The 27,154-nt window shown below is 25.9% G+C and overlaps 2 protein-coding genes across 2 annotated transcripts in view; both read right to left on the bottom strand.

Annotated features, from left to right (window-relative positions):
• Positions 1-1,046: 1,046 nt before the first annotated feature.
• On the bottom strand, positions 1,047-1,934 carry LOC100197741 (haloacid dehalogenase-like hydrolase domain-containing protein 3). The gene has a single exon (XM_065819175.1). The coding sequence runs from the start codon at positions 1,882-1,884 to the stop codon at positions 1,147-1,149; it is 738 nt and encodes a 245-aa protein (XP_065675247.1). The 5' UTR covers positions 1,885-1,934; the 3' UTR covers positions 1,047-1,146.
• A 379-nt stretch (positions 1,935-2,313) lies between these two features.
• LOC100205880 (putative ATP-dependent RNA helicase TDRD12) overlaps positions 2,314-27,154 on the bottom strand; it is a 115,151-nt gene continuing 90,310 nt past the window's right edge. Inside the window, exons 28-43 of the mRNA XM_065819174.1 lie at positions 24,848-24,898; positions 24,566-24,627; positions 22,902-23,024; positions 22,666-22,726; positions 20,509-20,573; positions 20,255-20,330; positions 20,075-20,127; positions 14,505-14,630; positions 13,444-13,519; positions 13,269-13,369; positions 12,378-12,542; positions 12,191-12,310; positions 11,484-11,547; positions 11,128-11,223; positions 8,922-8,994; positions 2,314-2,812 (exon numbers count right to left, since the gene is read on the bottom strand). Coding sequence (XP_065675246.1) covers positions 2,649-2,812; positions 8,922-8,994; positions 11,128-11,223; positions 11,484-11,547; positions 12,191-12,310; positions 12,378-12,542; positions 13,269-13,369; positions 13,444-13,519; positions 14,505-14,630; positions 20,075-20,127; positions 20,255-20,330; positions 20,509-20,573; positions 22,666-22,726; positions 22,902-23,024; positions 24,566-24,627; positions 24,848-24,898 — 1,476 coding nt within the window. The 3' untranslated portion in view covers positions 2,314-2,648. The remainder of the gene's footprint in view (positions 2,813-8,921; positions 8,995-11,127; positions 11,224-11,483; positions 11,548-12,190; positions 12,311-12,377; positions 12,543-13,268; positions 13,370-13,443; positions 13,520-14,504; positions 14,631-20,074; positions 20,128-20,254; positions 20,331-20,508; positions 20,574-22,665; positions 22,727-22,901; positions 23,025-24,565; positions 24,628-24,847; positions 24,899-27,154) is intronic.

Genomic DNA, 27,154 nt, shown 5'->3' with positions numbered 1-27,154 from the left:
AACTTTAATAAAAATTGTTAAAAACTAGAAAAATAGTTGTTTAATTTCAAAAACATTTAAAATTTAGTACTACTGAAATCAGGGATGCGGAGTCCCAAAAAGGACTCCAGATTTGAAAGTCACAAAAAGATTACTTCTTTCTAGTTTTTGGTATCCAGGAGCTTTAAAAATAAAAAAGACTTATGGGCTACTAATAGGGAAAAAAATCAAGACTTATAGGTCAGAAGAACAATTAAATTTTCGAACCAGGAGTCATCAGGTATAATGGCGGCAAGGACTCTGGGACTCCAGGTTTAAAAACAATATTTTCCAAGTCATTAAACATCAAAACCTTTTTTTATTATAGCAGGTCATTAATTAACCAACATGTTTAGAGCTTCTGGACACCAGAGACCATAAAAATATAGTTATAAAGCCGGAATCCTTTTGGGACTCCGCATCCCTGACTGAAATATCAAAATTCATAACCCCCTCCACCCTAAATTTTAAACCCTTAACCCTAGACTCCCAGACTGTTGCCAACTAAATTAATTACTAGTACTAGCAAAAGACAATCTGAAAAAACCTAAATAAAATATTTTTCAACTTAACAGTATATATATTTTTTTCCAAAATTATGTAATAAATTTCTATCCTGTAATTATATAATAAATAATTGTCAAATATTTATGTTATAAATATACTTGACTAAAACTTTTATATGAAAAGTTTTTCAATAGTTTTTTTATGAATAGATTTTATTTTATTTTGTTCAGTAAAACAAGATATAATTATTATTGATGAATTATATTAAAAATTTTATTTAGCAATACAACTTTTGATTAGAAAATATTTTTTTCTAATCAAAATATAATAAGCAAAAAGAAACTTCACATATTACCATGAAACTAAATTTACTAGTTTTGATGGGAGTGAATTTGTTTAAAGAAAAAAGTAAAATCTGTGTACAAAACACATTTTTATTATATATTATACTAAATAATAATCAATAAAAATACCTAAAATATGTTTAGAAATACCAAAATTGAATAAGTTCAGATAAACCATTAAAAGATGATTTTCTTTTTGTATTATTTGTTTTTTTATAAAATTATTAATTTACAAATTATTAAAAAAAACTTAAAAAAACAGTTAAAATAACAAATATCAATAAAACAATAGAACATCTTCTAATGAATTTATGTAAGGTCTCTCACTTTTTTTCATTGTTCTATCAATTATTAATGCATTCATTCCAATAGAGCGAGGACCATCATAGTCTTTACTTACATCATCACCAATATGTAAGCATTCATTAGGATTACATAATCCTTTGTTTAATGCAAGTTTATAAATATGCTTTTCTGGTTTATAAAGTCCACAACAACCAGAAATAATAAAGAAGTCAAAATATGAAGCAAGCTGCAAACGCTCAAGGATTTTTGGTAAACGCTCATCAAAATTGGAAATAATACCAACTTTTAGCTTAGAACTCTTTAGTTTTGTTAAAGCAGGTATAACATCTGAAAAAACTTCCCAATAATCAGCCAAACAAAAATTATCATACAGTGTTGCAGATAACTTTTGTGAAAACTGATCATTAAAATTGCAATTTAAATTCTTAAATGTTTTTTGTACTATTAAATCCCAATATTTCCTGCTTGAAATTTTTCCATAACCAAAATTTGGGTATGCAGTCTGAAAGTGCTTTAACACATCTTGAAATTCTTTTTCAACCATATGAGGATTTAAAGTATTTACACTATTCTTTTCTTTTGTCTCAATGTTTTGATTTGTTTTAAAAAAACCATTTATTTCTTTCATATATATTGAACCAATACAACCTCTTGTTTTGATTAGAGTATTGAAAACATCAAATGTCACAAGTTTTACATTTCTGTTCATTTTAATTAAATTTTCTTTCAAAGCTGTTTTAACATTGAAAATAACTTTTATCAACTAAAACAAGAATATTATTCAGAATAACTGAATAAATAATATAACTAAATTAACTACAATATTATACAGAAGTAGTCCATTAAACATTTCTATTGTACTTACCTATATACTAATACCATTATTTATCATTTATACATATATATATTTTATATACATTTTTATAAATGTAAAACTTAAAAAGTTTTTTAAAGTTGATTATCAAGATAATTGATATTAAAGTTTAAAAAACGTCATTTAGAAAAGAAGAAGATAAAAAAAGACTTTTAACTTTTAAATATAAAAAAACACATTTTAGATTTTTTTGTATGTTTTTGGCACTAACCCTACTAAAGTAAACTTAGAATTTGATTTAAAAACCAAATAAAACACAGAACAAAATCAAACAGATTATAAAACACAGAACAAAATCAAACAGATTATAAAACACAGAACATAAAAAAGATAATGTAGCACAAAAATAACTCTCCATTAAAAAAATTTATATAAAAAAAATGAGTCCACTCATAAACTTTATTATTTGTCCGACTTAAAACTTAGTTATGAAGTAACACTTCGAAATGCAACTTATTTTCTGAACATTTCTTTTCTGGATACTAGAAACTTTGGACTTTAGTAAACACCCAGCATATAGGTCTGCAATATTTGTCTAAAAATTTTGTTTTTTAAACTTTGAATCATAAACTACTCTTAATGGTGAGTTTAAAAATCTTTTAAAAACTGAAGTAGTCTTTAGAAGAGAAATCTTCATCTGATTCGCTAGTCTGTTCATCACTTGAACTATCAGATACATTAAGAGGAGCAACACAAAGGCGATCACCAGGTTGATAAGCTGTACATTCAGGTGGTGGAGGAAGACATCCAGTTCTGTACCATGCTAAAATATTATTATTATTATAAATAATAATACTATTTATATTATAATATTTCGACTACTATTATTACTACTACTATTATTATCATTATTATTAATATTATTAATATGGTTGTTATGATTATTATTATAGTTTTTGTCAGGCTCATACTCTTAAAATTTTCACGGGATGGGATTGTTTTTTAAAAATAAAGGCAATTTTAGAATATCAAAATAATATCATGCTAGATTACCTTTACAAAATTTGCAGAAAAACATAATTTTTTATTCAAAAACTAGACTGTTTTTACAAGGATTGAATTAAGTGATCGCAATTTGCAGTAACTGGAAAAATAATTGAAGTAGAAAAGCATCTAGAAAATATATAATGGATATTAAAAACTTTAGGAACTTAAACTAATATGATCAAAATGCACTTATTCTACCATCAAATGCACTATTCTACCTTAAGTTTCAATAATGTACATTTTTTGCTGGTTTTTCAAAATACCATTGTTTGGTAATGGAATAGTTTATCTTGGGTCTAAGTAATAAATGCTAGTAACTTGTTTGATGGCTTTTTATTATTATTGCCTATATGTACATTTTGTTTTTCTAAAACATTGTGCCATTCTTCACAATTTCTACTAACAAAAGCTCTGAATGATTATTTTAATCCTGCCTTAAAAATAAAGGGACGCATGCACAGAAGACAGCAACTTCACTTTTGCTTTAAACAAATTTATTTTGGAAATATTATACTTTACAGGCACACTTGCAACCATGTTTTAGTTTTTTTGAAAATTAAAACTTTATCTTTTGTTTTAGGTTATTCTTGAATATTTTTTATATTTCATAGGGAGATAATTCTTGATTTTCACATTAGACTTTGTCAATATCATATCGTTTTTCTTTTTCTTTAGATTAATTTTTTTTAAATTTTGTTTGATATATCTCGCATGACAAACTTTAATTCACATTGACTCCATTTTTATTGACACCAATTTTTTTTCCTACTTTACTTAGTAATATTTTATCAATTACTTCTTGAATACTGTAGAATATATATATATATATATATATATATATATATATATATATATATATATATATATATATATATATATATATATATATATATATATATAAAGTTAAAGAAAGTCAGACTTCATAATTTACTTTAAAAGGGATTCCTAAATGTAAAGACAAGTTATGTTTGTGTATCTGCATTGTTTTTTTTGTTAAAAAAATAGTTTGAACAATAAATGTACCACAAAGTTTTTTATTGAATTTACAGAGTAGGATTGCATTCCAGTTCAGCTTTTTTAACAACACGAAAATTGTAATTAAAGAAAGAATACCACTTTCCTACCTTGTTTTATTTTTAAGTACATTAAAGTATTTCATTTTTATTTATCATTTTTATTTATCATGAAATCAAATTTGCTTACATTACTTTTCACTAAATCCATACAAAAAAAAAACATGTTTTAAGATTTTATTAGCAAAACTTGTTTTTAACATGTCATAATAACATTTTTAAGTTTGTTATTTCTTATGTTTGATTTGAATTTTATTTTTAAAATAAGATAAACATAAGTTAGACTTTAAGTGCTATTTATTTATTCCATTATATACACTTTATAGAATGTTATATAAAAACTTATTTATTCCATTATATACACTTTATAGAATGTTATATAAAAAGGCATTCTTCTACATAAACTTTAACCGCAAAAGGGAAAACCCAAATAAAACAAAGTTTTTTATTTAAGTTTAAGTTATTTAAAAGAATTTTTTGTATTGACATCATTTTTAAACTACAAAAGCGCATTCATCAGTCTAGTATTTAAAAAAGAAATAATCAAAGAAAAGGAACTTTTCTTTTGTCATTAAAAAATGGCATTTAAAATTATAAAGTTTTTTGTTAATAATCTCAATAAAACAAACAACTTTTTTTGATAAAGTATAAAGTTTTCAGTCGCATAATAATTTTTTTATTTTATTTTGAAAAATGGATGTAAAATTGCAAACTGAAAAATTGCAAATTGAAAACTGCAAGTAACTAGAAACTTTCAAGAATTTTTTAACACAACTTATTTAAAAACTGTTGAGTCTTTTAAGATATAAAGTGTTAAATCATAAAAATAATTAACATAAAAGACAGTTTAATTTTAAATATAAGAAATATAAAAAAAACACTAAAAAACCTTTCTACCTAAAATATCCAACTAACAATCACATATTTTTGCAGTATTTTGAAGTATTTTTATAATGCTTGTTTCCTCTTGTTAGGCATTTAAATTTGATTGTTTCTTTATGTTTTTTTAAAACCATGTATCAAATTATTTTTATCAAATTCGATAAAAAAAGTATGGTACTTCATAATGAATTCGAATTCGTTGTGAACCGTGAAAACTTAGGAGAGTTTTTTTTTTCATAGATATATCAATATTTGAAATGAATAAATATAAAATGATGAAGGTATAAGATAAAGAAAAAAAATTATTGATTTTGTGTAATCATAATTCATGTAGTGGAGGTAAAAATCCTTCTCAGAATCCCGTTTATTATTACCGACATTTCGAAGAGGCTTTGCGATATTACCTAGTTTATCTTGTAAGATAAACATCATCGCAATTTACGCCTACTCCATACTGAAGTAAAAAAGGACTTTACAAAACAGTCAAAACCTTCATCCAAATTTGTAAAGCACTAATATTTTTGAAATAATATAGATAGTGAGAGATGTAAATTCAACACGAAATAATATAACAAATTTTATTTATTTATATATATATATATATATATATATATATATATATATATATATATATATATATATATATATATATATATATATATATATATATATATATAGACTAAATATAAACGATAATTTAAAATGATAAATAATATTCTAATAGAAAACCACAAAATACTCAACTACTCTATCAATGTGATAAATGTTGTTTTATTATAATTTTATTATAAAAACAACAAGTTGCTAAAATTAGTACTTCTTGGATAAAAAAACTCAAGTTGTTAAGATATAAAAAATATATATAAATTATAAAAACAAAATAACCATACATAGGATTTATATTATCTTCTGGTTCTAAAAGCTAGCTTAGACATGTTCCAGAAACAAACATATTTTTCCATGGAAACAGCAATTATGTATGTAGCCATAGTTCTGTTGCTTAGGTACACACAAAAAAAATAAAATAAATAGGGAAACACACAAAAGTAGTATTTTATATAGAAAATACAAGGATGAGATTGAACAAAGACATTTTTTGCCGACCTCAAACACTTTCAGGTCGGCAGTTAGGTCGGCATTGCCGAATGCCGATGCTAATTCAGAGGGTTGTAGTATATATTATAGTAGTATAATAATTACTAACTAGCTGATCTGACCCATAAAAATACGGGTCTTTGTAAGTCTTTTCCACACTGACCTTTTCTATATTTTTTTTCTTTATATATATATCCTAGCTTTCCGGACCCATAAAATACAGATCTTTATTAAATTTACCATTTCTATACTTATCTATTCCACACCGATCCTTTCTATACCCAAAATTTGTTTACTATAATATTTTTATGTAAAATAACTCATTTTAAAAAAATCCTTCAAGAGCAAAAAAATTACCATGCACACTCTTTCAGCATACCTAGAGCTTATAAGAGATTTTTAATTAAATTAGCTTATAAGAGATTTTTAATTAAATTTGTTTTTCTTTTAACCGCATATCATTGATAGCTCAGTGGTTTAGTGTGTCATCAGTGTCGTTTTGGGGGATTAAAGACAAATACAGCAAAATTGAAATTTTTCAATCTTGCTGTATTTAGATTGTTGCTGTATTTATAGCAATATTTATAGCAAAATTTTTATAATAGTATCTATAATAATTATAGCAATATTTATAGCAAAAAAATATTAATATAGCAAAAAAGATTTCTTTTGAATTTTATTTTAACTAATTGTTAAAATAAAATTCAAAAGTTTTCTCATTTTTATAAATTTATTATACCCTATTGTTCTATACACTGCCTGCAAAACTCAACATATGCTACAGACATTTATACTTACAGACGTTTGTATGCAATGCTATCCAAGTAGCAGAACTAAGAAGATCTTAGACCATTAAAAACTATTGACTATAAAACACTAAAGGATTATCCATAAATTACGCAACGCTAAATTTATTTTTAAAAAAGGAAATCTTCAGCTCTTTTAGGTGGCAATTTTTATCAAATTAATGAGCTATTTTGATTTTTTTATTTAACATAAGACTCTGTGAGGGAAAATTTTGATCTTTTTTGTTTTGTTCATTAGTAAAATTTAGCGTTGCGTAATTCATGGACGATCCTTTATTTAAAAGTTAAGATTAGGGATCAGCCAAAAAGTATATTAAGCCAAAATATAATGGAGTATAATACTATTTCGATGGTTATCTAAATTCTGTCATTGTTGCGCACTCGGTTTAGAATGTTTAACAGGGGCCTGGTAAAATAGCTGTAAAACTCTAAATTTCCTTATTGTATCAATATTAAATAACTTTAATTTTAGTTATTTTCAAAAGTAATTAATTCAATAATGGCTTAATTTAAGCATAAAATTAGAATTTTCAATTATGTTCTTATATAAAACATACTTTTTAAACTCCCTTACTGTTTTAAAAAGTTAAAGTCGCCACGTGGCAAGTTTAAATCATCAGCTTGCTTTATTTATTAATTTTTGTTATTTAAAATGTAAAAAAAAAAAAACTTTACAGCTCTATAGATTTTATATTCTATATATAAACATGTTGTATACTAGTTTTTCTTGCACAAACTCAACTAAGCTGGAAAAAAACTTGAAATGTAAAACTAAAATAACTTAAGTATCTCAATCATGACACATAGGCAACAAATATCCCCCTGTTTTTTAATGTTTTTAGAATTTTTAGTAATCTTTTTGCTTGTTAAACTGTATAATATAGTGTTTGTTTATAATCTTTATAAACTTCACAAGTATTTTGTATTTAAAAAATCTTTAAAAATTAAAAAAAAAATTCGCCAGTGGTTGGAGTCAAAGCACGGCTTTTGTGTTCAGAAGCTCAGCGCGCTAACCACTCAGCCGTGCTGGCACGTTGGTCATCAAAATTTAAAACTACATAAAAATTGTTTTTAACTGAAATAAATGCTGTAGATCAAAAGTTAAGAAAAGGATGACGTAATGCAATTTTTAAATCAAAGTCAAACTGTAAAACTTGATATATGCTTAAGTATGTTTTAACATTACATAATATGAAGTTTACATACGTACAATAATGGTTTCACATTAGCTCACATTTTCTTATAAAGCAAAGCTGCGACTCTTTCTTGCCAATACCTTGGTTGCAACTTCTGCCAAGGGTTTCATGTCAAACATGCTCTAAGGGACTACTTCTACTATTAATAGTTCGGTAATAATATATAGAGATTATTACTATATTATTACTATTATCTTAATATCAATACTGCGTTTTATGCGCTTAGTTACTGTTTAATGCGCTTAGTTACAATAGTTATAACGTATGCACATATAACACTCAAGAAATGCCAGAGAAAAAGGTAAATAAAGATGAATGAAGTTAAGATCATTAATTTCTACAATTTTCTATAACTTATTGAAAATAAATAAAGGATATGTGGGAGTAGTGTACCAGATCTTTCATGAGCCGTATTATGGGTCCAAACATTCTAATTTGTTACTATTACTAGTAATTATTACTATAACTAAAATTATGTAATTTTTTGATATTCATGATGGCATCAAAGTTTGATCTAACAATAGAATATTTTAAAGATCAGACACCTGAATAAAAAAGATTGCCTGGTTGAATATTGAATAATATGAATTTGTAAATTGATTGGACAATTTGGATTTGAGTTAGAATGACCTGATCATAAAAATGCATCCATAAAAATGTTTTGAAAAACTGTCAAAATCCATTGTTTCTAAACTTAATAACTTCTTGTACAGTCATTAAAAATATTACAACAAAAGATTTGTGAATACCTTAAAAACAAAACAAAAAAAAATTTTAAATTAATTTATTAATTAAATTACTATAATTATTAATTTTTATAAAAATAATTTTACTTTCAAAAGTTGCTTCTTCATCATCATCTTCAGAATCACACCAACGATCATGATCAATGGAAATGTTTGAAGCCTATTTTTAAAATAATAAAATGATATAAAATTGAAAAATATTTTGTTCGCATTTTTATATGCACATTTTGTCTGTTTACATCAGGTTGTTCTCATGATAGAAATGATTAAAAAGAAATAATTTCAAAATGCAACAATTGCTTATTGAATTATTAAATTTAGTTTTATTAATTAAGAAAACTTTTGCTTTTTATTTTGCAAACTTTATTATGGAAACTTTTGCTTTATTAAGAAAACTTTTTGCAAAGAAATGAATTAAACATGAATGCTAATCCGACATGGTATTTCTTGCTAACAAAACAACCACTCTAACATACCTCTACAGCGATGTTACCTTCTTTCAATGATAACCAACATATTTTAGCTATTATTCAGTTATGATTTCAATAAAAATTGATTATCTAAATTATGTTTAATTAAATGAAAAATGTCATTTTAAACTAACTTCTTAGAATGCACCTATTTATTGCACCCATTTATTAAAGAATGGTAAAAATAATAATCTTGATTTTACTTTTTTTAAATACAATTTCTCTCCATATATATATTTATAGATAATATTTGTATTGAGTGTTTATCTATATATAGAAAATACTTATAGATAAAGTGACAATAACTGTGTCCTTTTTTTAGGTAACCACTACCCATAATTACCTGTTTGAAAATAACTTTTAAGTGATTTGATTTATATGATTGATTTAATTTCTTATTTATAAATTACGAATTTTGTTAATTTTGAAAAAAACAATTCTTACTAACTGCATCTGATATGATAAATTTTGTTTTGTCACTTGTGATATTTTCTTTCTTTCGCCAGTTGAGTGCTTTTGTTTTACCAGTTATTATTTGAGTTTAACGCTGTCAGTCTTAAAATGTTTTATTATTTGAGTTTAAGGCACGCTGTCAGTCTTAAAATGTTTTATTATTTGAGTTTAAGGCACGCTGTCAGTCTTAAAATGTTTTTTTAAGCTGTGTGTTTTTTTAGAACAGACATGATAAGTAAGTTGCTCATTTTCATAAAAATTCATAAAAAACTTCATAAGTGTTCATCTTCATTATCTTGATGGATGAAGACAATTAAAAACTTAGTTGGACCACGACAGATTTTTTTTTTGTAAAATTGTTAAAAACAGAAACGTAATTCAAAATCATTAGCTAATTTGTGACAATATTAATTTTTTTCCCACTTAATATAAATATTTGTTTATTAAGGAAAGATAGATCTCTAATAAGTTTTTATATAAAAAAATTTAATGGCATTTTAAAATCAGTAAATTTTGAAAATTTTCATGTGCAAATTGTTAATTTTTTGATAAACTAACAACATAACCTAACTTTACATTGCATGAAACATCAGTGTTAAATAACAATTACAACATTCATATCACAATTACAACATTCGTATCAGAATAAACTTTAAGTTACTATCTTGCTACATTGTGAAAATCAAAACAACAAAAAAATAATATTACACTATTTGAAAGTAAATTTTTTGCATTTTATTTATTTGAAAGTAGATTGAGTTTGAAATTATAGACTTCTAACAAATATTTCTAAAAGTTTCTTTCTACAAAGTGTTTATGTACAAAATTTCATGCTAAAAAAAACTAAAAATAGAAAAACAAAACAAAAACTTAATTTTCAGTTTTAAAATTTTTTTTTAACTTGCCACTGTTTATTTTTATGAAATATGAAAATTTGTTTTAAAAATAGTTAAAAATATAAAACCACAGGCTAAAATCTTTTGTGCAAGGAATTCTTTTATGAATATAATTGAATTTTAAATCACGATTTTTGATAGCTTTAATATTTTGGATATATTATCCAAGTTTCTTTAAATAAAACTATAACAAAATGCAAACATATCCATTTAAAACTAGAATCATAATTAAAAATTTTTTTTAATGGCAGGCACTTCTATTAGAAGCTTAAAAGAAAACTGTAAGCAAAATATGGACATAAATAACAGCAGAATATTTTACAAAATTTTATAATTATTTTAATAATGCATATAAGCAATATACTTGATCAAAGTATCAATTATAAGAACAAGTATTAAAAATCCAAAATAAAAAATTTTTCTTTTGTTTTATACAAAAAAAATATATATTGTTATAAAACTAAAACATCTTACTTTTTTTGGAGATTTAGGCAACCTCAACCAAATTTCACTCAAATCTTTATAAAGAATGATAAGTACTTCGCTACTTTTTTTACTTACACAACATTTCTAAAATAACACACACACACATATATATATACATATATATATATATATATATATATATATATATATATATATATATATATATATATATATATATATATATATATAATATATTTATATAACATATATAAGTATATATAAAAGAGCTTACAACAAAACTAGTAGCAGATGTGTACTTAAACACCTGCAGCACGTTATGTTGTTTAATAAAAATATAATTAAATTTTAAATTTCTTAGCAAAAAAAATTAAAAATTGACTGACCTCAGGAACTATTTGTCTATAAAGTTGTAAGTCCAAAACATATTCCACTTGATTTAATATAGTTCTGAGACAAAGTTATTAAGCAAAAATTAATAAATGATCTAACTAACAAATAAAAAAAATATATAAACTAATAAATAAAATAATAAACTACAAATTAAAATATTTTCATAATAAAAAAATAAGAAATCTTTTGGTAATAGAAAAATTATGTTTTTATAGAAAAACTGTCTTTATAAAGAAAACGCAATCTATAACTTATTTTGATTTTGTAAATTCCAATACCAAGGTTGTGTGCATCTTAAATGGCAAAGGGTATTCCATTTTTCAATTTTTACTCCTTAAAACTAAAACTGAAAGGGTTCTAGTAAATCAGGGCTTAAAATCAAGATATTCCTCACAGAAGCCATTGCATTGCTTTGCATACCACTTGTTATTATTTTTCTTTATGAAGCTTATGATATCATTCTTTTCTTTCCTCTTACTTTAAAGTGAGAGAAAAGAAAAGAAAGAGAAAAAAGAGAGAGAGAAAAAAAAAGGCAAAAAAGGGCAGTCATTTTTGATAAAATAAACTAAAATAATCTAAGAGATAAATTTCACTTTGATAAAAGATTAAATTATTAGATAATAGAAGTAATGCTACAATCAAACCAGACAATCAAATTACACTATCAAACTACACAAACAAACCACACAAGCAAAAACACCTGAATTTTAGTGATGTTGGTGTAAACACAGTTTCTTCTGATTTCACATCACGCAATTGAATCGAAAGTGTAACAGTATCATTTCGCTGTGACCATAACACTTTAGGAGTTACGTTTGATCTAAAAAATTAATTATGGTAAATATAATGAGTTTAAAAATGAAAGAACAAATAAAAAAATAACTTACATTTTAATAACTTCTTTTTCTGAACATTCGACTATCTTTGAATTAATGACATTTTCTTTTTTTTCTATTACTTTATAAGATTTTGGAATGGGTGAGAGTTGAGCAATCAAACTGTTCATAAGTTTCTTTGCACTAACACTGAATCTCATTGGAAGACATACAAATCTAATGTAAAAATGCATAACAAATCTAATGTATAAATACATAAAAATTTAATGTAATAATAGATATTCAATGAAAGTTTATCCTTGAGAACAGTCACTAAAATAAAGATGTATAGTAATTTACAGTTATTGCTTTTGATTAAGTTTATAATATTTAGAAGTTTGAAAAGCAAACAATTAAACCTGTAATATTCTTGCAAAAAGTTTCCATTTTAATAAAAATAAAATTAGTAAAAAATATGTAAAATGATATGAGATTTAATAAGCATATGAAAAAAAAAATTTTACTGTTTATTTTAGATCAGTTTAGAATTCTTAAGAAAATTTGTCTTTAGCTTTAATACTATGTTTACTCTCGCTATATATTCAGACACAAAATGAAGTACTGAAGTACTAAATGACGTACTAAATGAGTAAACTTATAAATCAGCTTAATTTCACAACAACAACTCATTACAATTAAGACAAAAGAAAACAAAAATTGATACTAAACCAAAACTACATCATCTATGAACGAAATGAATGAAAAAGAATCTAATAAATAAGTAATAATTAACCTAATAAATCCAATCTAAATAAAGATTTCAAATATTTATAAAAACAGAAATTAAAATAGACAATAAAAAGATGGCATTTATAAAACTTAAAAATTAAACTGAATCTGAGTCAACTTGCATCTTTTGTAAACAAATTTCTCTTTTTTTAAAAATTTAAAAAAGGTTTTTACATTTTTAGTTGGTCATGAACAGCCATTTTATGCAGGTAGTCTCTACTTTTTTCATTACAACTTACAAACTCTTGAAAAATTTGTAGAACTGGTTGTATGATCTAAAAATAATACCTTAACTAATTATTAACAAATTATTTATCAAATAAAAAGAATATTCTAATTGACATCTGACCTTTTCAGATGGTTTTTGTTTCATTAACATGAACAAGGATTTCAAACCACCAATGTTACAAAAGTATTCTTGGTCTCTAAAAAAAAATTTACAACTAATTGTAAAAAAAAAAAAATAATTCTTAACAATTTATTAAACAAATATTAAAGTTTTAATAATAAACAACTATTGTCAAAAATAACCTGAGTTTAATTTTTTTGTTTTTATTTTGAGGCGTTTTGGTGAAGTTTACGAATCCTTTTTATGTTTTGATTACATAATTTTTTATAGATCTTTTTTTTGCCAAGTATGAATTTTTTATTCGCGTCTTCATTAAGCCAATCAAAAACTAATGTGATTAAGTTAACCTTTTCAATTTTTTTCCAGTTTTGGTATTTTTAATAGAATAAATAATATATGTTCTGGTTTTTAAAGGATTTTTTTGTTGGTTGTGTTTTTCTATATCAAAGAGTAATTTTCATTAACTAATCAATGCTTTAGTAACTGCTATTATAGGGTTATTGATAACATTACTTGAAGGATAAAATGTCAACATCTTGAAGGTTTTTTTTCAGTGCATGTAAACAGTTCATGTTGTGTAAGAATATGGTTTGCATTTACTGTTGTAGACGTTTGCTGCTAATCTTTTTATAGTTTATCCACATTAACTTTCAGTCATGGATGTTCCAGTCGAAACAAGCGTAACATTAATTTTAGGCATTTAATTTGACTTTTTGATTTTACATGGTGTTCTGTCCTGCATCAATGCTGTGCAGAAAAATCATTTAACTCACTTAAACATATTACAACATTTATACTTAATCAACTTATATGATAAGAAAGTTTACTGCTTTGTCACTTTCTTTTTTAAAACTTTAAACATTTTGAGTAGTCACCAAAACATATTATTTAAACTTGCAAATTTAAACTAATTTTTCTGACCACAAGTAACATCAGACTAGAGGGCCAAAATTTAAAATTTTTTTAATTTTTTTAAATTTAGAACTGGTATAACATTAATGTGCCTATGTGTGTGTATATAAATTTATTTTTTTTAAATTTAGTAATAAATATAATTTTACCTAAACCCTGAGAGACAAACACTGAGTGTTTCTAGAGTTTGTAAAACTATCTCATCATTGTTCCTTCTTTCAAGAAAATGCATCATTGTATCAAGTGCTCCCTCATGCCGTATGACTCCAGCAAATCTAGAAATTATATTTTTGTAGCAAAAAAATAAGTTTATAGTATATTATCCTCCTTATACATCACATCATTTTTTGCATATATCATTAAATTTTTCATATATTACATATTTATATTTACCAGCCCTCAAAATCAGTGTCTGCATTTGGGAATATCAACCTAACTGCTAACTTAAAAGTAGGCCTTGTTATGAGATTTTGTTGCATAACGAAAAAGCTTAATGCGAGTAAATGTAACTTTACTCAATAAACATATTTACCTTGTTAATGTTTAATTAAGTTAGTTACATATTTTAAAGTACCGCATCATAATAAAATTTAATTTGAATTAAAAAATCGTTAAAAAATTCATGTCCTGATGCCTTGTTGGATACCTTTTTTAGGCAAAGGCTAGGAAAAGCCAACTCCAACTTAAAACTCCCCCAGCCTTAAGGCTCTTGGTTGAGTAATAGCTAGAGATGGTGTCTTGATAAAAATGCTCATTTTGGGCAGATGAGAAACGCATCGGCCTACTGTCTTGAAGATGACTTCCAAGGCAAAGACTTAAGGGGTAAACAGATTCTAGTTGTTGACCAGCCTCACACACCATCATCTATTAGGCTGGCGCAGATGCACTTATAATACATTGTTTCCAGTTTAGGATGTTGAATGCTGCATCTTCTTGACTCATTGCATGGCTTGTGTCTCTGTTTTTATGAATAGGTAACTTATTCTATTACCTCCAAATTTATCATTCACTAATATTCGTGGTCTTTGAAGTAGTTTTTCTTCTGTTGAATCTTGTTCCTTGTACAGATCACCAGACCGACTTGCTCTTTGTGAGAATAATTTGAATTCGGTTGTCTCATCCTGTGATCTTAGTGTTGATGGTTATCTTCTTTTAATTTGTAAAGATTCCAATAGTCACATGCTTGGCCCTTCTTAATCTCTAAATTAATTTTTCAATTGGAAATTGCTGCGCGATTTCCAATTGAAACCATTACTTTAATATCTATCACCAAAGTAATTCTCCAGAAAACAGACGTCTGTTTACTATTGTTTACTATTGTTAGAAACCATTGTAAATTGTAAAAATACTCCAATAGTCACTTGCTTGGCCTGGGCATTTTCATTCGTAAGAAATCACCCATTTGTTGGGAAACTAGGTTTGAATCCACAGACTATTCTTTAATGTGCTTTTGTTTAGCACCACTTCAATTTATCATTTTTCTCTTTGTTCTTTATCGCTCTCCTTTATCTCAAGACTGGACTCTTTTTGTTATTATTTCTGATTAAATTGATCTAGCCCTTTCTCTTTATCCATCAGTCAACACTGTTGTTGTTGGTGACTTTAATGTTCATCACACTGAATGGCTTGGCTCTAGTATCAGTGACTATGCAGGCATTAAGACGCACAACTTTTGCCCTTCTTAATCTCTGACTTAATTTTTCGATTGGAAATTGCTGCTGTGATTTCCAATCGAAACCATTACTTCAATATCTATCACCAAAGCAATTGTCCTTCCACAATTATATCAGGTAGAACACAACTAATGGAATTAAGAGATGATTCCACAACTAGTGGAATAATCTCTTGATTCCACTAGTTGTGTTCTACCTGATATAGCCGACAAACAGGTTGATCAATTGCTTGACATTTGTATCACTCCAACTTCTCTATCTAAAGTGATTTCCTGCTTAGACTCTTCTACAGCTTGTGGTCCAGACAACATACTTGTTATAGTCTTGTAGAAGTGTTCTTCGGAGTTGTCGTCTATATATTAAAACTATTTAACAAATGCTTATAAGAGTCTTGCTTTCTGGCCTGCTGGAAAGTGGCATCTGTTATCCCTATTTTCAAAAACTCTAGAGAGCGATCTTACTTATCTAACTACAGTCCTATTAGTCTTCTTCCTATCAAAAGCAAGGTTTTTGAATCTTTAATTAACAAACACTTAACTCTCTCATCTCAACTCTAATAACTTACTTTCTGATCACCAATACGAATTTTGATCTTCTCATTCTACAGCTGATTTGCTAACAGTAATAACTGATAGGTTTTATCGTGCATTAGATAGAGGTGGAGAGGTTAAGGCTTTCCCTCTAGACATTTCTAAAGCTTTTGATAAAGTTTGGCATGCTGGTCTTCTCCATAAACTTTCTTCTTACGGTGTATCAGGTAACATCTTTAAGATTATTGAATCCTTCCTTTCCAATTGTAGTATAAGAGTTGTCCTCGATGGACAACACTCTTCTTCTTATCCTGTAACTTCAGGGATTCCTAAAGGTTCTATCCTGGGCCCTATACACTTTTTAATTTACATTAACAATCTTTCAGATATTCTCACATCTAAGGTGGCATTGTTTGCTGATGATACTACCATTTATTCTTGTCTTGATAAGAAGCCAACACTCTGTTTGCTTGGAGAGGGAAATTGAACTTGAAAAGGATCTCACTTCTGATACAGCATTGGGCTCACAGTGGCTGGTGAACTTTAATTAAGATAAAACTCAATTTTTTCTAGGGAATCTTTATTGCAATAATTTTGATCTTCCTATACTTATTAATGGTAATGTATTCGATGTGTCATCTACCTTTCATCTTCTACGATTAACTCTTACTTTCAATCTTTCTTGGAAACCATATATCAAATCCATTGCAAAATTAGCATCTGCTAGGGTTGCATCTCTTTATCGTACTTGACACTTTCTTACTCAGAATTCTATTTTTTATCTCTATAAATCTCAAATCCATCCTTGTATGGAATACTGTTGCCATATCTGGGGCGGATCTTCCAATGATGCTCTTTCTCTTTTAGACAAGGTGCAAAAACGCATTGTAAACAGTTGGACCTGCTCTTGCAGCCAACCTCCAACCATTATCGCATCGTCGTAATGGTGCTTCTCTTTCTCTTTTCAATAAATACTACAATGGATACTACTCTAAAGAGCTAGTGCCTCTTGTGCCATCTACTAAAATCATTTTCCTGTTACTCGCCATTCAATTAAGTCTTATCATTTTTCAATGACCGTTCCTAAAGCCTACAAAAATTTTCATTTGTCTAGTTTTTTTCTTCGAACATCAGTTCTTTGGAATTTGCTTCCTTTATATTGCTTTCCTGATTCGTATCATTAGCAATTTTTTAAGTTGTCTATCAATTGTTATCTTGGTCTATAAACCTTATCTTTTTTTTCCCAGTAACTTTCAACTCTAATAGTGGTTTCTTGCAGCCTTGTTGGAAGCAAAAATGTTTTAAAAAAATAAACTTTGAAAGATTTCACTTTGCATTGGGTATTGCCATCGATTGGGTTAATTTCTAGCAGAAAGCTGTTTTTTTTTTTACTTTCATGTCCTTAAGTCTAAGTCATTAGTTTAAGTAAATCTTGTTGTTATTGACATTTATTATTTATGAATATTCAAATTTTTTTTTTAATAGCATTCACAGTCAATACTTTTAACAAATGAAGTATAAAATCGACAAAATTGTTCCAAAGTTATTCTTGTCGTCCATAAACTACGCAACACTGAATTTATTTAAAAAACAGATTTCTTCATTAAACTTAATATGCTATTTTGATTTTTTATTTAACTAAGGGCTCAACAAAGTAACATTTTTGATCTTTTTTGTTTTGTTTATTAGTAAAATTGTAGGCCTTGTTAAGAAGCGTTAAGCAGCTTGCATTTCACATACAAAATGGAGATTTGTGTACATTCTCAGCAGTTTTCTGTTAAGCAAAAGTATTTATATTTTTAATACTTAAATTATCTTTTAATACAATTTATGCGACATTTATTCAGAAAGTATTAAGTTATAAAAAAAAGCAATTAACCACAACTGTGAACTTTTTTGTTAAAGAAACTTATTATTTTATATAGTTTTTTTATTAAAAGACTTTTAATTAAACAGTTTTTAAAAATTAAAAAATTAAATTTAGTTTCAAAAGAATGTAAAATAGTAATACTTATTAAAAATTAAATTTAGTTTCAAAAGAATGTAAAATAGTAATACTTATTAAAGAATTTTTTTTTATCATCTGCTAACTAATTCATTATGTAAAATTATTAATTGTTTCACATGTTTTAATCTATGATTGCGAGACTTAACTCCATCATAGATTAAAACATGTGAAAGCAAATAATAAACTTAATTTCAATTTTAAAAAAGGAGAAGTGTTTTTGTTTAAAGAAATTCTTTTCACAAACTTTTTTTTTAATTTTTTTGTTTCTTTTAGTTCAATAAAATGTAAAGTTCTTTTGACATTTATTTATGAGCATAAATTACATTTATAAATACCTTCCGGTACAAACAAAAACACATTCACACATACAAATAATGACTTTCAAAAAAGAAAGAAATAAGTTGTGGTAAACAAATAATAAACTATGTATAAGTATAGGATTGTTTTAAGAAACAAATTATAAAGAAATATAATATTTATCAAATACCGAATTTAGATTTCATTAGTAATTTTTGTTATATTAGTTTAAACGATTTAAATTAAAAAATAAAATCAACAAACTTGTTCCAATTGAAAAATAAAATCAACAAACTTGTTCAAATCGAAAATTAACAAACTTGTTCCAATTGAAAATCAATAAACTTGTTCCAATTAAAAATCAACAAACTTGTTCCAATTGAAAATCAACAAACTTGTTCCAATTGAAAATCAATAAACTTGTTCCAATTGAAAATCAATAAACTTGTTCCAATTGAAAATCAATAAACTTGTTCCAATTGAAAATCAATAAACTTGTTCCAATTGATAAACTTGTTCCAAAGTTATGGTTGTTAAAAGTAAAACATACAATAAAGTTTTCTCAAGAAACAAGATATTATATTTTGATCTGAAATGTTTGAGACTACCTTTTCTCTTATGTGCCAATTCAATAACTTTAACAATAACTTTAAGCAATTTCTAAGGCAAATGTTTTCTGGGTATTTTCCATAAGAGGCTATTGTTCCTATTAGGAATTGCCTCAATTTTTATTGTCAACTAATAAAGCTAGTTGAGTTTTTTTAATTAAAAAGCAAGAATAATATATCAACACCACATTATGGTTAACAATAGCAGAAACAAAATACATAATAACATAAGAGAGTCAACCAATAATTGTTTATATTTTTAATAAAAATATACAATGGTTGGCTGCCTCCCTTCTAAATAATCTTGAAAATGGTCCAAGGGACACCATTGTCCAACACCTATTTATATCTGTATTTGTGTGTGTGTCAACCTTTATAGATTTGGATAAGCAAGTATTACTTAATAGTGTCAAATGCAGACTCTATTTTGATAAATAGATTTGGATAAACAAGTATTACTTAAAAGGGACAAATATCAACTTCTATAGATTTAGATAAACAAGTATTACTTAAGTTATGTTTGTTTGCTTAAAACCCAAAAAATGATTGTTTCTCAAAATTGAACAATATTTGAATTCAATTGAAATAACTATAAAAATTTACGTGTCATCTTTTTTCAGAGTAATGTAAATCCCTTTTAGTATGGACAGAATAACCTAAATAAATGAAACAAATTTTTTTAATACTAAATGAAATTATGAATAAGTATGTTTGTAGCTCGTAGCTGTCATGGAAACGTTTCATTAGTCACGTGATAATCTATGACAAATAAAGAAAAAGTACCTCTGAATTTGATGTTGCTTTTAATATTCTACAGCTTGAGTTAACAAATCCATTGTCATTTAAACACTGAAGAAACCTAATTGCAAATAATTATAAACTTTAATTTCCTGTAGTAGTACTGTCTACCCAAACCATTCAATTACAAATATATTATAAAAACAAATGTTTCAGAACGAACGTCGATTGAGTGGTAATATAACATATAAATGTGTAAATATAACACAACTTTTATATATAATTAAATAAATCATAACCTTTCTTGATCACAAAAGTTGGGCATTATATTGAAAATCAAGTTTTGTAATTCCTCATTATCAGTCTGCAATTTGAATAAAAATAAAATAATAAAATTTAAAAATACAATTTTTATAAACAAATTAAAAAAAAAACAAAAAAAAAACAACTATAGTGCATACAAAACCAAGTAATTTTAAAGTTACTTTAATAGTTTGAAGAAAAGGTCATCAGTTAGAAATAATCCAAGAAAAAGTAGAAAGCTCAATGAGCATGTAACCAATGTAATGATGTAATCAATAATGTAATGATGTAATCAATAATGTAATATGTAATAATGAGTTGATGTACATTTAAAAATATCAAGATTATTGTGATTTTGATATTTCTAAATATTGTCAGAAACAAAGATTATTATTATTATTGAGAACATATTATTATAGAGAAGTTTTCAGATTGCTCTAGAGAAATTTGATTGTTATCACGTAATGAGAGTACAACAATAAAACTCATTGGTTCTGGAACCAGCTTGTAGAAGTTTTCTTAAACTTACTGAATTTGAGTTATTAAAAATTTTTATTGCTGAGGAAAATTAACAACTAAAAATTTATATTTCTGTAAATATATCAGATTGTATACTGAAAATTTTTTAAGCACTTGGTTCAGGTAAATTGAAGTTTTCACATAAAAGATTAGTTTAAAATAACTGGAGAAGATTCCAATATCTGAAGGAAAACAAACTTGGGCTATGCTGGGCATACAATAGACATTGAATTTGAAGCTGGGAAAGAAATCTTGCTTGAAAAGTGTAAAGAAAATATACAACATAAAAGAATATGATTAAATATACAACAGAATAATAATTAGACATTTTGCAATTAATTAACTTTTTTGCTTCTTTTTAAAAAATTATAATTTTGTTAACCTAGTTAACAAAAAACACGAAATGTTAGGAAGTTTTAGACAAAAAATTATTTACTCTTAGAAATAAATGTGCACTCTTAGGTTTGACTTTGCACCTTTAGGGATACCTTTAGCACTTTTGAGTGGCTTAGGGGTGAAAAGAGATGTTTGCTGAGACAAACAGAATGCAGCTTTTATCACACCTAAGAGAGTATTTTTATCAAGACACCATACTGTGTTTTCATTAACCATCAATTTATACTCCCAATCATACAGGGTTGGAAAAAACTCAGACCAGGGGTTCTATTTTTATTTTAAATCTGTTAATTTTTTTTTTTTGTTTAATGATATTGAAAATTAGTATAATTTTTTACTTAAACTTTAAAATATATTTTACATCATGTTATTTATAAAAAGAAGTTTTCAAACTATTTTGAAAAAGATTTGTAAACATAATTTAAAATTGAAATGAAAAAAAAAATTTCATGTTAAACAAATGTATTGATTTATTTTAAACTTGTTTCTCTGCACATTGGCCTTGTTCATAAAGGTTCATGTTTTGGAGTTAAAGAGTTGAGAGAGAGTTGTGACTACAATAAGGTAACCTCCTCAACTGTAGTGGCCTTCTCAGTCTTGGGAGGTGAATAACATAAAAGATAAAAAAAAATCGCTATCAATAAAAATATTCGAATAAAAGTTGTGATAATGTATTTCCAAATAATGATACAAATGTTAGTAAATCTACACTGATAGCTGTATTTCCAAATAATGATACAAATGTTAGTAAATCTACACTGATAGCTGTATTTCCAAATAATGATACAAATGTTAGTAAATCTACACTGATAGCTGTATTTCCAAATGATACAAATGTTAGTAAATCTACACTGATAGCTGTTATTGCTGGCTATAATAGTTAATAATAATTTAGTTAATAATAATAGTTGATAATTAAGTTAGGTTATAATATAATAGTTAATGTTGGTTAATGTTAATGTTGGTTATAATAGTTCATAAAATTATAAAATATCTTTAAAAAAACCTAATAAAATCCAAACTGCTCGGGCTTTATTGGGTTTTTTTAAGCGGGTTTTTTTGAGCAGGTTTTTTAATGATAACCCTGCAATCATGTCAGAAAAATCTCCCTTGTAGATGTCAATCAAGCTTTTTTAATTTTTGCCATATAGAAAATAATTTAAAATGATAATTAAAAATTCTTAAATAAAAACAAATATATTACTAAACATAAATAAGTAACAAACACGAAACTATACCCTTCTAAGTAGAACACATAAGGTTTTCAGTGTGTTTTCCTCAAAGAAAATGATGCAATTTCTTTAAAAAAATAAAAGTCTTCATTTAAGGTTTATTATTATTTTATTGAATATGTAATTAAAAAAAAAATTAAATATTTTTTCTAACATTAATTACAATGTCACTCAAAAAATTCCTTTAAAATTATTATACTTTCTTGTACAAAAAAAAAAAAAATTAATTTAAAAAGACTAACTGTTTGTTGACCAGAATGAAATGCTGCAAACACTCCAAAAGAATTTTGATCAAGGCATCATCTTTTGCCAATGAAAAAAGTTTACAAACAGAGTAGACACATCCTTGTTTAACCATATCATCCCTAAATTCATTGGATAAGTATTTATGTATATTAGAGTTGTAGTCAAAACATCATTTTTTTTTTTTTTTTTTAATTTTTAAAATAATTTTCATGTTATATGTGGTTTTATATAATGAAATAATATTAAATTGAAAAAGTTAGCTTTAAAAATAAATTTTCAGACTAGCAAAATGGCCAATGAACATTTGATAATTAAGTTCCAAACATACAAAAAAATCAAAATTGTATAAAATTTTTCATTGTAGTGATTTTCATTATCAACCATAAAAAATTTTGAAAAAACTTTTAATAAAAATGAAACTTTTTATTTATTATAAACAAAATGAATTAAATAATAAATAAATAAACAAAAAGCTTTTATAAAAAGATTCAATTCTTGAACTCGTAATTTTGTTATTTTTGTAACACTCATTTTTTATTGTTTTAATTAAATGTTAATTTGTAAAACAGAACGCGCATAAGGGAGATGTGACAAAACATTTTTTTAAATATAGTTTAAACTACCTAATCTAATATGTATGTTTATATACATGCATATATAAATGTGTGTATATATACATGCATATATAATTGTGTTTATATACACAATAAGTAGAAAATAAGATTGTAGTTTATCATTTGTTATTGTATCAAATAGAAACAAAAACTCTGTTGTGTAATTAATCAATTCACAGTTTATAGACAACAATATTTTGTTGCATCTTTTTTTTTTGTGCAACTTTAATACCTTTTAGGTCATGTTATTGACTATTTTCTGATGATAATGTCGATAATAGGATACCCTGATGCATTTACAACTATCCATCTTACTGTTACAAGACTTTTGTTTTGGTCATCTTATCTTTCACAACTTTTCAAAAATTTTCTATTGGATTTAAATATGTGAATTGCACCATTATTTTAAAACCACCGCTTAACAATAAAAATCATGCTTTTAATCATTCTGCTGAAATGTTTAAAGCAACGAAATGTTATTTTCTTCAGCATTCAAAAGCATTATTTCTTTAAGTATAATAACATAAATATCATCTGTCTGTTATACTAAATGAAATAATATAACTAATATATTAAATGAATAGAACTAATACCAGGTAACAAGAAACATCCTAACACCATGTTTCTACCACTTAATTTTCCTGTTTTGTAAGTGTAATTTAGTTCAAATTTCTATATTTGGTGGTATGCAGATAATCTAATTACCATCAAATTCAAAATTATTATATTTATCCACAAAGCAGTTCTAATCACATGTTTTTGCATGTAGAACATTTAAAAAAAAACTCTTTTCTTGCTTTTACATGTTGTTTTTCCAATAAATAATAAAGGCCCAGTTTTAGATGACCTCTTGTTTCAAACTTGTTTTCACCTATTTCTATTTTAGTATGACACCATCAGTGATGTCTAGTATGATCAAATAAATATCTAATTTCTAATAATTATTTTAGTAACTTATTGTAGTGTTAGTAATAAAAAGAATAACTTATAAATCTATTAAATCCAAGGGAGAAAAAAATACTATTAAATTATGGCATATAACATACTTCTTGATGTCTAAAACAATATTTTTTAGTTGATTGCATTTTATTAGCTTATCTTCAATTTTCTAAAAAAAATTTCATAAAATTAATCAATAGTCATTAAAGTTATTATATTTTGAAATGTTACCTTATAGTTTTTAAATTGCCATTTATGATTAACATATTTTTACATTTATGAGTAATAGTTGACTTATCAATAAAATTAATATCATGAAAATAAAACAAAATAAAAATTAAAACAACTAAAATATTTAAATTTTAAGGTAGCCAAAATTTAAGAAAAACCTGTTCTTTATAAATTTCAACACATATATTGTCACATCTTTGCAAGAGACTCTATAAAAATAAAAAAATAAAAATTTATATCTCTATGACAAGAAATCTCTATGATGTAAAATATTACTTACATAAAACATTGATTTAAGCCGGGTCAAATTTTATATGTGTATGTATGTATGTATGTATGTATGTATGTATGTATGTATGTATGTATGTATGTATGTATGTATGTATGTATGTATGTATGTATGTATGTATGTATATAAGTATGTATGTATATAAATACATACATATATAAATATACATATATAAACATACATACATACATATATATATATATATATATATATATATATATATATATATATATATATATATATATATATATATATATATATATATGTATGTTTGTGTACATATATAAATATGTGTGTATATATATGCAGCCTGTGAAACTCAGGTGGGCATTCCGCGATGCTAATGCAAAAGATCTATCTTTGTTTTACGACGGCATACTACTGCTGACCTGATTTTCTATGTGTCGGCATGCAAAAATAAGTATATGTAAAAAATATATAATACTCGTTCATTATAAGTTCATAATTTATTTATTGTAAGTTTGACTAGTTTTAATTGTAAAAATAATTCATTAATGTTTTTTTACAATTCATTTTTTTCTCTCAAATTTATTCAAGCATAGCAATCATTACCCCTTTTGTAATAGATAGCAAAAAACTTAAATAATTTTTTGCAGACCTGACAAGTCCCACATGTTGGCCAAGTACGACACTCTTGTGCTGATGTGAAATTCTTCAAATTTCGTGGTGATCCATCACCACAGCGAAGTACTAAAGACAAAAAGTCTGAAGAACATAAAGAGAATCCACTTCGTTAAGGTACTTCTAGCTCACATAAAGGAACTCCAAGCAGACCTGTGACAAGAAAGTTTACTGATTTCTGGTTAATTGATCATCCTTCAACATCAATTAATGGGGCCAAACTGCCTGATTGTAGGCAAATTATGAAATATGTCTTATTTCTAAGGAACGATCCAGAAAATATTAAAAATAAAGTGAAGAATGAGGATATTGCTTATGTTGTGGTTGATGCAGTTATTGTTTTTTGGAATATGGCGCGCATAAAAACTAAATACAGACAGAATTGCATGTTTGATGTTATGAAACTTTGGAATGAATGGCAGAGTTTGATAAAAAATAAAGGAAGAACAACTGATTCTGGTAACAAGAGAGCAAGTTTTATTAAACGATTGGATTTTCTTTTTAACATTGGTGCACCTGATGCCATAGATGAAATAAAGAAATCAAGATTTCTGTCAGAAAGAAAAAAAAAGATGATATCAACTTTTATTTGGACCAACAAAAGAAAAGAAGAGCATGTATGGATAGACATGATAAAATTTTTGAAACCAAAGCCAAAATGAAACTTGCAAGACAAGCAAGTGAAACAAGAATTACAGAAAAAGAACAGTGCAGGTTGGATATTTTAAGAGAAGAACAGGTTGAAGGAGTTGCTGCTTTGCTAGAATATGATTCTGAGACACAATTAAATGAAGATGACCGAACTGAAATTGATCCTGATTTTGAAACAAATCTACAACAAGAAGCAAAAAAAATAGATCAAGGCGAATATGTAACTCTTAAGCTAGCTAGGAAAATAATGCAATGTGAACAGATAACCAGTGCTGCTGATCGTCTCAAGTTGTCAGATAATCAAACAACAATGATTGTATCAGTATTAATAAAAGCTGCTGGAGGTAATCTTGAACATTTTGAGATATCAAGATCTACATCTCTGAGAACAAAAATGTTCAATCATCAAAAGATTGCAGAAAGTGTCATGGAGACAGTGAAACAGAACCCTCCCCAATATGGTGCTTTGCATTGGGATGGTAAGCTTTTAAAAGATATGCTGGGAGACACATATGAACGACTTGCAATTCTTATTTCTGGAGCTCCTGAATACAAGGAAAAGAAATTATTAGGTGTACCTTCTCTAACTAACTCCCTAGGAGCAACTCAAGCTGAAGCAATGCTTGGTCTGATACAAGTTTGTGATCTGCCAGACAGAGTTGTAGCTCTATTGTTTGATACAACAGCTAGCAATAGTAGTACACTCAAAGGAGCTGCTAAGTTAATGGAAGCAAGTCTAGATAAAAAGTTACTCTATCTAGCTTGTCATCATCACATTTTAGAACTTGTTGGTGCTGTATGGAAATTATTATTTGGTGACATTTTAGGCCCAGAAAACAAACTGTTTGCAAAATTTAAAGATGCATGGTCAAACTTGGATAAA

Source organism: Hydra vulgaris, chromosome 15 (genome assembly GCF_038396675.1).
Source record: "Hydra vulgaris chromosome 15, alternate assembly HydraT2T_AEP".
Classification (NCBI taxonomy): Eukaryota; Metazoa; Cnidaria; class Hydrozoa; order Anthoathecata; family Hydridae; genus Hydra; species Hydra vulgaris.
The sequence above is the reverse complement of the archived record's forward strand: the minus strand, read 5'-3'. Positions and strand labels throughout refer to the sequence as shown.